This window comes from Malurus melanocephalus, unplaced genomic scaffold (genome assembly GCF_030028575.1).
Source record: "Malurus melanocephalus ecotype Western Australia unplaced genomic scaffold, MMel_1.1 scaffold_163, whole genome shotgun sequence".
NCBI lineage: Eukaryota > Metazoa > Chordata > Aves > Passeriformes > Maluridae > Malurus > Malurus melanocephalus.
Window position 1 is genome coordinate 565,708 of NW_026623395.1, and position 13,726 is coordinate 579,433.

Below are 13,726 nucleotides of genomic sequence, written 5' to 3' on the forward strand. Positions count from 1 at the left end.
ATTTGAAATTGGTGTGATATGCTCTGGTAAACATGAATTCTCAAACAAAATTATAAAGATCACCTWCTTTTTCAGCTTCCTCTTTTCTTCAAGCCAAGGCCACGGTTCTGAAGAGAGTCACATGTGTCTAATTTTATGCACTGTGGGTACATCAGTCTGCTCACAGTGCAAGAAAGTTCTGCMTGTGATTATGCCTCTGATGGCTCAAGCCAATATTATTCTGGATAAAATGCCACAGATTCAGAGCCCTTCAATTTAGGGTGAATACACAGGGGTAGCAAAATATTTATGTAGTAACAGTAAAACATGTATAGATTTTTTAATAAAACAAGAACAAAGTAACTTGCTTAATTTGTTTTTTTTTTTTTTACAGATTTGAAAGTAAAAGCTTCTAAAAAAAAATTTAGATTTTCATAACCTTTATGTCAGAAAAATATTTTTMTTTTTGATAAAATTAGAAAAAAGAAACACCAACCACTTCAAGAACTAGTCTATCTAGAATTGAAAATAAAGGCGTTTTTTCCTCTGTGGAAAAAAAAAAACCTAAATATAGCCAAAGACAAAATATGCTATGATCATATTCAAGTTTGTAAGTAGCTTTTTAAAATGAATACATGTTACTCCTTATTTTCATGAGGCAATTAAATCTGCTGACGAATTCATCATTTTTGGGGGGATTATTCAGGTAATTGCAGACGGACAAACTTACAAATCCTTATGAATTTACCTTATTTTCCTTCATAGCAGTAAAGCTGAGTAAATGAGGATAAACTGTTTCTTTTAGCACCTTCCCATCAGCAGGGTACATACTTTTAGAAAGGCCACTACATAATTAAAACAAAAATTAAAAATAGAAGCATTAGAAAGTCACTTTTTAAGAAAGCAGAACAGTAACATCCAAGATTCACAAGTTCAATTAAAAGTAACCAAATAAGTAATTACAAGAGACTTTTTGAAATCACAGCACCAGCTGCCCAAGTTCTACATGGCTAATCTTATTCCTATGTCCCCTGCTGTGTCAAACAAAGACTGAGGGCTGTCAAACTCAGGCTAAATCTTTGAGTGCCAAAGTGGTTTTGTTCTGGTTTTTGATCATTTGCAACATGCAGAGATTTTCCATAGTAACCCTCCCAAAGTTCATCTCGTACCTGAACTTTTTGTGTGAATTTCCCATCTGAGCCCACCTGTTTAGCAGCTGGTAGATGTAACTGTGTCCATCTTCTGTCCAGATGATAAGTCTGTAAGCTGCCAGCACCTCTCCACCAGCAAAGCACTGACCACTCTTACAGAACTCAGTACAAAGCAABGAGAAATCACAATAATCATAGACCTAAGTTCAGAAAAAAAAAAAAATCAACAAATATTATTGGCAAATTCGTTTTAATCTAAACTGGGTTTGGACAAATGTTCTATTATGGGCAAGTAGAACATGAGTTCAACTCTTTGTAGCTGAACTTCTTATTTTAAAGTCAAACATGTTTTGATATTAACAAACTATTGCAAAGTCACAGTCAAACCATATGGTTCAAAGCTGAAGAAACTGACAATCTAAATAAAACACCAAAAAGTTGCATTAGAGTCTTAAAGTCTCATTAGAGAAATCAATAGAAAACAATGCATGCTACAGATATTTTTCCATGAAATGCCTATCTATTGTACACATGAAATTTCTCCAGAAGTGCTTTTGTACTGAATATAAGTGGCCCAAAAGGCATCTCAAGGATAGCCCACAATATAATTCAACGCTGACCCAGGTGTATGTGAAATGTTTTGACCCACTCCTGTCCCCACAGAAATGTTTGAATCAGGTATACATATTAAAATAATCCTGAGTGATTAGACTAYGAGAACTTTTGCAGCACTGGCAAAGAAGAATACAGAATTTTTACAATAAACTTCAGTTTAAATATATTTTATATTCTCTACAATTGTTACCAGTTTATTTTAAATTTTAGTTATTTTATTACAGCTACCAAAAAAAAAAAAAAGTAGCCTGGGGTCTTTAGTTTTGCTGGCTTCTATCAACAAGCAAAGGTCCCTGGTTACRGAGGACTTGCCAACTGTGAGTATTTCTGTCACAGTTAAACAGGGTTTTTAATCTTTGCCTCCCTTTCAAATGCACTGTGGAGGGGACTACAATGCATCTACTGCTCTAACACTGTCTAATATTTAAATCCCCCTTCTATCCAGCAAATTTAGTGTTAAACTTCTAAAGCAGAAATAAATGAATCAAAAAAATAAAAGCTTTATCTCTTTTAAAACAGGTATGCTGAGAAGTGTTGCAGGCATAATATTGTCTGACAGTTTGTGAACACTCCCTTTAACATAAGGAGAAAAACAAGCATCTATGTGTAAAAATCATGTTATCTTTACAAAATTAACAAAATTAAAAAGAAAGTATAATGCTCAATAGTCTACCTGCCAGCACATGGAAGACACAACCAGAAGGAGCCTTTCCGTGTAAGTACAAAATCTTACTGCTTGACAATTTATACAGTCCAGAGATTTGGATTCCTTCTCGCACACACTTTGTCTCTCCTTTACAGCACAGAGGAAAACAAAAGCTATAAAATTTGTTTCAGATATCTGAGTTTTTAGGATAGAGACAACCCACTGAAAATAACTTTCTGTTAAGAGACATTCAAAATTCAAAGCAGCATATAATTCTTAATTAACAATGACATARAAAGACAACAGAGTTCACAACTAACTTGTAAACAGAAGAATGCAAACATTCAGTGTGGCTCAGACCTTGATCTCACTTAAAGAAATTATAATGAATGCGCAGAAGGATTAAAGGCAGGCCATAAAAAACATCTGCTGTAATGACTATCTGCTAAGTATCCGTCAGTCAAAAAATAGTTACCACAACCTATAGAGTACCAGATTCGGAAAAGCTGATGAATATTGTCCTTTTCCACTCATGCTAGCTGCAACCAGGGCAGTCTGAGATGTTTTGTTTGCTCTTAATATCTTCAAAGTTGATATAAAAGGGATTGTTTTTCTTAGCTTTATATTGCTGAATGTACAGTTTATTAAAAACAATGTACATATTTTCACACTTTTTGTGTAAATATCAGACTTTAAAGTCATCATGCTCAAAATTATCCTATTGAAATTATATCTATTAATTATTACTCAAAACTGTTGCTTTCTGTTTTGAAAGATACCAAGCATCTCAAAACCTCTCAGAGAAGAGGTATGTATGCTCGTAATCATGGCTAGAAATCTGAAAGCCATTTTCTTACAGCATCTTGCAGCTTCAGCTAATTCCAAATAAATACAACAATATTTATTAAAATGCTGTTCTTCAGAAATTAGTTGGATGGTTACTAACTCTGTGGCAGTCCCTTCACAAAAGGTGACCCCAGGCAGTAAAAAGACTGCACCACACSATATGTTCCTCTGACATCTGTAATCAGTTGTTAGAGTCCTCAGAATTTTTRCAACATGGATGTGGGGTTTGGCCTAGCAATGTTGAAAAGATACACCCACCCCAAAACACAGCAGATAAATCAAAACCACCGGGATGGTATCAAACGTGACAGCCTCTCCCCATGAACAAATATTGCTGCCCATGCCCTGCAGTTTGTCAGCCAGGCAGCRAAGAGCTACCAAGGTTCACATGTGTTGATGTTTTGCAATTTCTGTCTCATAGAACTTAACTGTACTGTTGAAGCCCCTTTGTGAATCTAGCTTTTAGAGTTTTAATTAAACACAATAGTYGCATCCCAATTCTAACACTTGTTCATGTCTGGTGACAGTTGCTGAGAATATTAACATAAAAAAAAGTAAGTGAGCTTGAARATAGAAAAATAGGACACTTGACACAGCAAGAGTCTTTTCCAAATGAAGACAGCATTGTTTTCTTCAGTCTGCTTTTCACAAAGTCTAAAGGACCATTTTGAAGAGAGTAACAAGGGTGAAGAGGGAATACAAAGGCCAATATTGAAGAGCTTTGAGTTTAAAGGGCATAGCAAAGGATAGCAGGATAGCATTGGAACTTCAGCATCCTAAAATATTAAAAAGCAAGAAGCCTGGCCAAAATGTAGTACAGCTGTCAAGGCAAGAGCTGTCCAATGGCCCAACTAATTTTAAACAATATTATAAAGATGTGTTCATAGAATTTTGTAACAGAAGTAATAAAATTTATTTAATACACACCCAGAAGAATAAAWTTTATTAATATTATGCTTCAATGTAGCCTTCACTTGTGAACATTCATGTTATCACTGACCTGAATGCTATTCAGAGAAGAAGATAGGTCCCACACTTTAAGAACTCCAGTTATAGACACTGCAACCAAAGAGTCTTCTGTGGAAAGTTAACAGGGASATAGTCAGCTTGAAACTAAGTTCTAATAGTACCTACATATGCTGTGCTAAAACATGGATTCTGCAGGACAATGCTCAGAAGAAACAGCAGTTTTGCACAAAAAATAGGTAAACATGTACATTTACAGGTAAACATACATTTACATGATAACACATAAAACACGTATGCAAACAGTGAATAATGTATTAACAGGAGGCACAGAACTGTGGTGTTTTGTCTTTAATTTCTCTGATATTACAAAACTAATTTATACTTAAATCCAAGAAATTAGCTGCTTACAGACAGTATAGAAGGTGTTGTTTTTTCTCTAAAAAACATATTAAATAAAACCTGACCAGTATTAGGTGTCTTGAAAACACCTCTTGAGCTATCAATGAAACTTTAACATCTTCTACAGAACAGCTCTGTGATACATGATTGGAAATTAAATCAGGTGGATCATACTATCCATGCAGAAATATTTTATTGCAATTTAATTTGCCTACATAAATATATTTAAAGCATATACCTTGAATTCTTGCAGAGTGTACAATACACATACAATTTATCCAATCAGAAGACTGAGATGATGATAAAGTGTGAAGAACATCCAAAGTTTTAGCATCAATAATAAGAACATCTTGATATTCTCCACAACAAAGAAGCCAGCCTTCACCTGTCATTCGGAATGAGCAATGGTAATACTGTCCAAGTGGAAAGCAGAGAGTCAGCACACAGAGCTACACAAATGGCATGCAGATTTTTCACATTAAACATGTGAAAACATAATCAACACTTGTACCATCACTAAGAAAATCTAAGACGTATGTGAAACCATACACAATAATCCTAGTGACACTAGCATGGCACACAGCTTAGTGTAAGGTGCTTCACACCGAAAGCAGCATCTGCCCTTCCTAAATATAAAGATTTTTGTAAATTTTGGAAGAAATCCATGTGCTAATTTTCTCTATAAATTGCTAAGGAGTTTGAGACTTGTTTCTCTGAAAGGCCCTACTCCAAACATTTGATAATGCTCCAGTCATCAAGAGCTATATGGAAAGGAAAAATCAGGTAAATGTGCAGCATATTCATAATTARTTTTTTTCATAATGAATTTCTGATTAATTTCTAGGAAAGATTTCTAGTCCATGAAATGGTCTTCATTCTGACATTAAATGCCCCACTATTCAGAAGACTCTCAGCAACAACAAAAGGAAAAAAAAAGAAAGACAAAGCATAGGAACAGAGATGACAGTGGTGCAGAGTTACTATGAGGATTTATATTTTGCCAGCAGTTTTATATGTGCAAGGACATCTGCATTGCATATCTATCTGTAATTGTACAAAATTCCTATAAATGGATAAGCAGTCACCTCAAATAGAATTTACATTTAAATATTAACCTTAAAATAAAGGGAACAATCATGAAGTGAGAAAAAAATCAGACAACCCAARGAAACTTGCACCTCATTTACAAATTTTCTGTACAATTTTGCTTACATAATAATTCTTAGTTTTTCAGTTAACTAACTGAAGTGTGAAAACAAAAGAAGCATARATAACTGTAAATAGGATAAATAATACTACAGATAATAAACAGAAGCAAAAATGCTTAGGATTTGCAATTACTCTTACCATTAAATCAGGCTTGAAATAGAGGATTTTTAAAGTCAGTTATTCCTCTGAGAAAATTCCACAMTGGTTAAGATGCACAAATGTTTAAGAGTTGACCCTGGTGTTAAATTTCATTTCAAATGGCAAATATTCAGTTTGCACTACTTGACATCTGCCATTCATAGCTAAACCATCTACACTGAACAAAAGAAACCTACTACAGCTGATAGGTTAGTAGTTCAATTAAAACCAAACATTAACTACAGCACAAGCAACCATTCCCCATGGATCAAACCTTTTTCCTAACGAAGTTTTCCTGTTAGATGGTCTTGTTTTCCTTTAGCTATCTTGCCCAAGTTACTAAACAAAAATATTTAATAGCCACAATTAGGTTTAGTTCACTTTGAATAGAGATKAAGCCCCTATTTTCTACAAATATTYGCTACACCWGCTTGACTGGTAAAAATGAATAATCTGCCTCCGATCTCCACAAAAAAATGTACAGATTTTCAGCTAATCAGCTGGGCCATTTGCCTACTTCCCTGCAGAACTTCTCTGTAACTTCATATATTAAAATCTAATTAAGCATTAGAATAAAGCAGGTCATACTGCACCTCTAATAAATTATAACTTAAGTATTGTTTTGCTTGGGAATATAAATTTATATAAATTTAACGAACATATATGCTTTAAAAATATGCACAAATAAAAGTGTAGAAAAACTTCATTTATATTTTTATACACATATATATGTAAAAAAGTAGATTAACTAAGAAGTTAATCTTGCATAATTTTTTGTTGGCAATTTACCCAAGCTTTATCMTCTTCCCTTTACAATTCAAAACTGTATTTGAACTCCTCATATCAAACAAAGCAGAGTCAGGAAAAATATTTTCTTCTGGAAGCTTGGAAAATTTTGGATTCAAAATTGGCTGTACTTTGGAGTTACATGAAGTCTCAGATTTCCATCATCTGGAGGCTTAGTTCCACCCTAGACTTCCTCATGGAAGAAAAACGGCATTTTAATTTACACAGACTCTGAGCTTCTCTTCTATTGACATATTCAGAAATTAGGCATGTCCTGGAATCAAACCCATACATGTTCAGCCCCTCAGTCTTACATGTGTATTTCAAATACTCCCACACTCCAAAATCTAGATACTTATTTTGCCTGGATTTAGTTTCAACCAGACACCAGTAATTATCTGAAGCAATATTGAAAGTCTCTGAAAATAAGGGATAATAACTTTCTGTAATGAATGAAAGTGTATTTTTGAAAATGCAGTGAAGAGCAGTCTTTTGGAGGTCAGGAGTCAAGCACTAAAACCTTTCAAAACTTTAAGTCTTTCAGCAGATTGTCTCACAATGTCTGACTAAATTAGTAGTACTTTTAAAATGTCATGAAAAAGCCAACATTAAACTTGAAGCTTCCATGCAAATTTTAGCAGAAGAGCAAAGATTAAGACCATTTCACTTGGCTACCTGATGCACAAACAGTAAGTTAATCAATATTGCATTTCAAATTTTTGCAGCTTAAAAGTAATCAGTCTGATTTGATTAAGGAATTCAGAGGAACACAAAAGTCTCTATTCTTTTCTTATAAAAAAAAAGAAAAATATATAAAAATATATAGAAACTACTTATATTGTGRCAGGGCTTTTTCTCCTATGCTACAAGTTATACATTCCTGAAAAAATATTATGTTAATAAAGCAAAACTCTTGTAATGAACAGAGATCCCATGAAAAGTTGCTATACTTACATGGATTGCTGTATGCCTATAGGGAAGCTTTGCGTTCTCAATGCACTGTCCACTAGTGACATTCCAAACACACATCTCCCTGCCAAAGATAACTTCATATTATTCTCTGTCATTTCCACTCAATTGGCTGGAATAATTTTGTGCCACCAATTTTTTTTTAATGCTGTATTTAAGTGTAGTCTGGTCATTTATAAAGCTTTTTGTTACAGGTTGCTGGGTAAGAAAATGTAGTCATTAGCAGGTGATGACATACAGTATCTGATTCTTTTTGTTTTGGTAATTACACCCTGCTGCCTTGCAACAAACCTGACTTAAAGACCAACTCTGGTCTACAAGAAATTGTAGGTATACTGCCATTACAGCTCGTCAACATGTCACTGTAACTATGTGTCACTGGAACTACATCCTCCTGAAAATGATTCATTTCGCTGAACTTAAACCACACGTTTCGCAAAGTATTATGCATCTTCTCCCGCATCAGACTCCAGTTCTTGAGAGGAGTCACTTTTGTTAAGAAGAAACAGTGCCATCATGAGGCTGTTCCCGAAATCTACTCCCGATACACTCAACAACCTGAGTACCTGTGCAAGAATGCAGCTATGCCTGGATACATTTAAAGTTGTTTAAGAAAGACATTTTAGCACATCTTCCTTATCTACACAGCATTCAGCATAAGGTGGGACTGGAGTACAAGAGGCACAATCAAATTAAATGCTGTAAATGAGGTTGTATGAGATATCAGCTACTGAAGTTCGGCAACTGAAAGTTTAAATAAAATATAAAATTATCAAAGTTTAACAACCAACATGATTTCACAGTTGAAACATTCATGTCACAATTTCTGACATTATGTTGTAAAAGACATTTTCTGTATGAAGACTTAAACATATTGGAGAGAGCATTTTATTATATCAGAAATACTACTTAGTGATTTACATTTTAATCTACCKAATTCCTGATTTTATGCTAATCTCAAAATATTATTAATATTTTTCAGATGAGCAATAGCAGCATCAAAGTTGGTAAACCCAAAGTCAGACCTTAAGCAGAATGTTTACACTTGTTCAACTTTTCAGGGCAATCATTTTCTCACTACTTTACCTACATTACTGTGATGTGATACATACATACAAATATGCACAAATGAGACCAGAATGTAACTTTGGCTCCTGGATGATGTATTCAATTTACTGTGCGTACTCCTTACTAATAAGGAGTGAGCAATATTACACACTGCATRCAGCATATACCATAGGACAGCTTTATCAATCATAGGACTTCAGTGAAAACYTATGAATCAGTAGATTTTAATTTATAGACCTCCACATTAAAAGTACAAAAATAATATTCACTGCTCATTCTTCTGGGATTAGTCATTTATGGAAATTCTGAAAATAATCTGGAGTGGAACAGGGAGGAGTATCGTAGAATCATMTTCCATACAATTTCTTCCATCCCCACAACAAAGAGTTGGAAGCTTGAAAATGGCAGAAGTGAATTATTCACAAGCCAGAAAATGCAGTTTGACAAACCCTCCATCTTTGGAGGATGAGGCTTCCTATTTGTAATTATCTCAGCTTCATGTCGCAACCTTCCAGTGATTCGTGATGGATGCTTTACCCTTATGTAATACAGATTAGAAGTCAGCAGTAATTTGGTAAAAAGTGAACATTTAAAGAGTCCAGAAGACAATTCAATCCTACCACTAGACRTTGCAAACAAGTCTAATGATTCCTTCAGAGGTAGAACCTTTAGGATATTAACATCTCCGTACTGTATATCTAGAGCAAAATCCTTATTTGTTTCTTAACCCTTTCCACCCCAGGTTTTGTTTTGTTTTTTTTTAAATACATTATCTTTGCTCCCTGTATGATCTGGAAGCTGTACTGCACGAACAGAACTTCAGAACTGTGATGGGAAACAGCTTAATCTCGGAATGCTCAAGAAGAAATGTAGATGTGCAATACAAAATTGGTTGTGTAGATTTCCCACCCTCTCTACACATAACAAASAGTACTGTTTACCACTACCTGTCCAGTGAGGCAGTCTAGTCTTTCAGGTTTAAAAAGCCTGAAATAGCTTTTTTGCTGGTTATCCCTTTCTTGTATATTCATGATTGAATTAGAGAACCAGACAGGGATAAATAAGCYACTCAGTGAAAACGTAGTAACCTTAAKGTGCTGGAAGGTATAGCTTTAAGGACAATTGACAGGAACTTTTCATGGAAAGACATTCTAAGAGAGATTTAACAGTCCTGTTAATTAGAAAAGAGGAACCCAAAAATAAGAGGGGAATATAATTAAGCTGCAAGACAAAATCACTTAAGAAAGCCCTTAAGGAATAAAGCAGCTAGCCCCTCTTTTCAACAGATGAAATCCTAAAAAGAGGGGCTTCAGACCCCAGCTGAAAAGATTATCAAATATTCTACAACTCTAGAAATTACTTTGACTCAAGTGACAGGCTACATCATAAACACATAGCAGAAAAGCTGCAATATCAGGACCCTCTAAAAGGATTTCTCCAAAACAGCACATCAGATTTAAAGACAGGCAACGAACATATGTGCCTTTAATTCAAGGGCAGTCTGTGTTTCCATCTGTACTGACTGAGGAACCATAAACCAGATCAGAGTGCATCACTCTCTTTTACTGGTTCAGTTCTCRAGACTGAGTTGAGGAAGAAACAGAGAAAAACACCATGATATTCAAATGCTGTTGAACTTGGTGATACCCTCTAACAACCCATTAATTTCCCTTTGAACAGGGCCTAGCTGATCCCTTTGAATAATTCCTTCTTCTGTCTAGATATGTGATTCTGCCAAACCTCTCTGTTGTCCATGGGATGAGCTCTTAGTGGGACTATTGTATATTAACAATGTAGTCACTAGCCTGAGTGCTATCATTTTAATATCATGGAAGTGGACTGAAATATTTCTGCAATTGCATCATCTCACCTACRCTTGACATACATTTCATTATTTAAGAAATGAATAATTGAATATTCAGTTACCTACCCATTTTCAGTAGCACTTACTACATATGGCTGTTTCTCAAACTCTCTTGCTTTTGCCAAACAAGTTACAGAAGCAGTATGGCCAAAGAGAATTTCTTTAGATGAAATCTAGGAGAATAATATAATTATTTACTTAAACAATTTCTGTATAAACTAAAGCTATCTAAAACCAAGAGAATATTACTTGTAAATATATAAAATTGTCAGTGTGCTTTATATTCTTATGTTTTTCAGTCCTCTTTCTGGAATGCATAAAAATGCTGAGAATTACGCAGTTTGCATAAAGTTCAATTTTTGTATTAACTGCAGTCTAAAAACTGCATTTCTGAAGAATGTGTTTTATCAAATTATACAATATAGGCAATGTACAGAACATTTTCTGGCCTTCACCTTACAGCATGCACCAGAAGKGGCACAGTGAAGTAGAAATTGATAACCCAAAGTTCTTAAGCATGTTTCACACCAATGTTTAAATAACTTCTCTGATTATCATAATTGCATGCAAAAGTCTTAATTGGAAAAGGTAACTCATAAAAGTGCACACATTCAAGCTGTTCAGTACAAATGGGTCAACTAAATATAAAAAATAATAGAAACATAGTTCTATAAACACAGCATAAAAAACAGGAACTGTTTTGACTCTGCTCCATTCTCAGGAGAAYAAATATGAAATAATAAAGACAATAATTTGCATCTTAACCACATCAAAAATAGGCTGCTTCCATYTTGATAAACAGCTCTGGTTTTATAAAAATATACTTTTTCTATAAATGGCTGGTCACACTGAGCAGTTGATTTACAAAAGGAAAAAAAAACTTCACAAGATAGGAATCATGATAATTGTGTAAATTTACTTGTTGTCATTACTCAGAGCACAGAGTCTCAAATCACAATCCACAGGTCATGGTAATCTATGAATAATTTTCCAAAGTCTGCAAATAACAGGTTGCTCATACAGGCATTTCACTTTCTGCTTCATSAGTTTCTTATAACAAATACCACACTATCTTTAAAAATTCATCTAAATAAGTGCAAGTCTAGATAATCCTATTGTCAATAATAAAAGATAAAGCTCCAGCCTATCTATTTGGTAAATTGTAGCACAGTGGGCACAAACCCTTAAGTCTGTTGAAAGATCCCAGAGACATATTTGTCCTTCTTGGCTTCCTGTAACTATAGTGTGCTGGTCATCTGTAATCATAACAGCAGTGATGCTGTGAGAGGGAGCTGTTTTCCCCCACACGGCCACAGCTGGTACCGATGTCTTCATGGTCAACACCTGAAAACAGAAACAGGTCATGATGATCCTAAGATTAAATGTAAGAAAAAATAACCTAAAAAGGGGAAATTTAATCAGCATCTCARAAGGGAAGCCATAAAATAATGCTATAAGAAGTTGATGAGGCCGAGATCACACCAACACTTGCAGGGGCCAGTACTGCCAAAATACTGAAAGAGCAGAGCAGGAGTTAATCTCTCCCTAAATTTGGCCAGTGGACTGCCCCATGCCTCCCCTGTTTGAGGGCCCCCAAACCAGCAGGGCTGCTCAGAGGAGCAGCAGCCAGCTGCTGGAGCAGAGATAACACAGAAGCTGGGTATCAATAAAGACTCTGTGATTCCTGGGAGGGTAAAGCAAGAGAGAGATAATATGGCCAAAAGGACAGAACTGGTGGCAGGGCAGGGAGGAAGAGAAAAATTAGGCCCAAGATGGCATCTCCTAGAGACAAGAACCAGTATAAAGGTGGAGGCAGAGATGCAAGCTGAGAAACAGAGAATGAACAGACTCTGTTGCTCCAGACATGAGTGCCTTATCCAAAAAAATTTAGCACCTAAGAGATTTGTTCCTAGTGCAAAAAAWTTATTTAATGGAGTTGTCCATTGACTGAAGGCAGTTTTGATTCTCACTGGGCAATGGACAGACAGCTGACAGATTGAGCAACGTCAAAATATGTCAACATGTTATTCCCAAGAGTCAGTGAACAAGAAGAAACAGATTTTAAGCTATTTTAGAGTCACCATTGTCTAAGGTCATTTAAATAAACAAATATTTTAATTGCTCCTGTCCAAAGTAATTTATGTATTTTCTTTTAAGGGAAGCATAGKATCAAGACCAATATTCTTAGCCAAATACTTACTGTACAGCAAGTGATGAGCAACAGAGAACTCAAACAATGGACTTTAAAAAGAAAACAAACTGATAGAATTTTCTACGATGTAGACAACCTATCTACAGACCTTTTAGTTACTAATTGGTAACATGAATAAAAAAMCACTACTACTGACAAAACACTAGTTGTAAGAGAATTAGACTGAAATGTTACAAGAATATTTCATATGTTTTCCCTTACATTACAACCAAAGCCCAAGATGAAAAGCTATGTGAAAGAAAAATATATGAATTTTCATATTAATATAACAGTGCTTAATTTTTTTTCYCCACTTGTTTCTTGCTTAACTTTTCTTTTTGGATTAAGGTATTTTRAGGCATAAGCATTTTGAATGAAACCTTTGCTTCTTAGTGTGGCATGGCTTCACTAGAAATACAAATGCCCACATTTTGTCTGACAAGACTTAACTTTATCAATTTTTTGTGATACTGATGGCACATAAAGCAAACTTTTTTGAAATAAGGTCAAAAGATATTTATCAAACTGTCCCTTTTAAAAAGGTAAAAGCTGTTTTCACAAAGTCAAATATTGCCCAAGGCATATCTGAGCAGCATGTAGCTTATCAGCACGTGTCAAATTCCTCCAGCTCGGCCCASTCAAGCATGTCTGATTTGCAGTATTAACCCATAATTCAACTTGAAATCACGTTTCTCAGTCCTACTGTCTGTTTTCCCCTGCTTACAGCCTCATAAGCTTATTATCCTGCCCTTACAAACATACTGCCAAAGAGCACACTGTCACTACTGAAGAGTTACCGGTTTTTAGTTAAAACCATACCAGCCTGTATCASCACTCCCTTGTTACATGCCTACCATTCTCTAGTTCTTTGAATGYTTTTCACACCAAAATCACAC

General features: G+C 35.0%; 1 protein-coding gene across 1 annotated transcript in view; it reads right to left on the reverse strand.

The window, feature by feature from the left end:
* Window positions 1-11,974, reverse strand: part of WDR72 (WD repeat domain 72) — an 89,158-nt gene extending 77,184 nt beyond the window's left edge. The window contains exons 1-8 of the mRNA XM_057372060.1: window positions 11,822-11,974; window positions 10,706-10,812; window positions 7,693-7,771; window positions 4,844-5,018; window positions 4,238-4,314; window positions 2,419-2,538; window positions 1,185-1,330; window positions 728-824 (exon numbers count right to left, since the gene is read on the reverse strand). Of these exons, the coding sequence (XP_057228043.1) occupies window positions 728-824; window positions 1,185-1,330; window positions 2,419-2,538; window positions 4,238-4,314; window positions 4,844-5,018; window positions 7,693-7,771; window positions 10,706-10,812; window positions 11,822-11,974 (954 nt within the window). The remainder of the gene's footprint in view (window positions 1-727; window positions 825-1,184; window positions 1,331-2,418; window positions 2,539-4,237; window positions 4,315-4,843; window positions 5,019-7,692; window positions 7,772-10,705; window positions 10,813-11,821) is intronic.
* Between the last annotated feature and the right edge of the window lie 1,752 nt (window positions 11,975-13,726).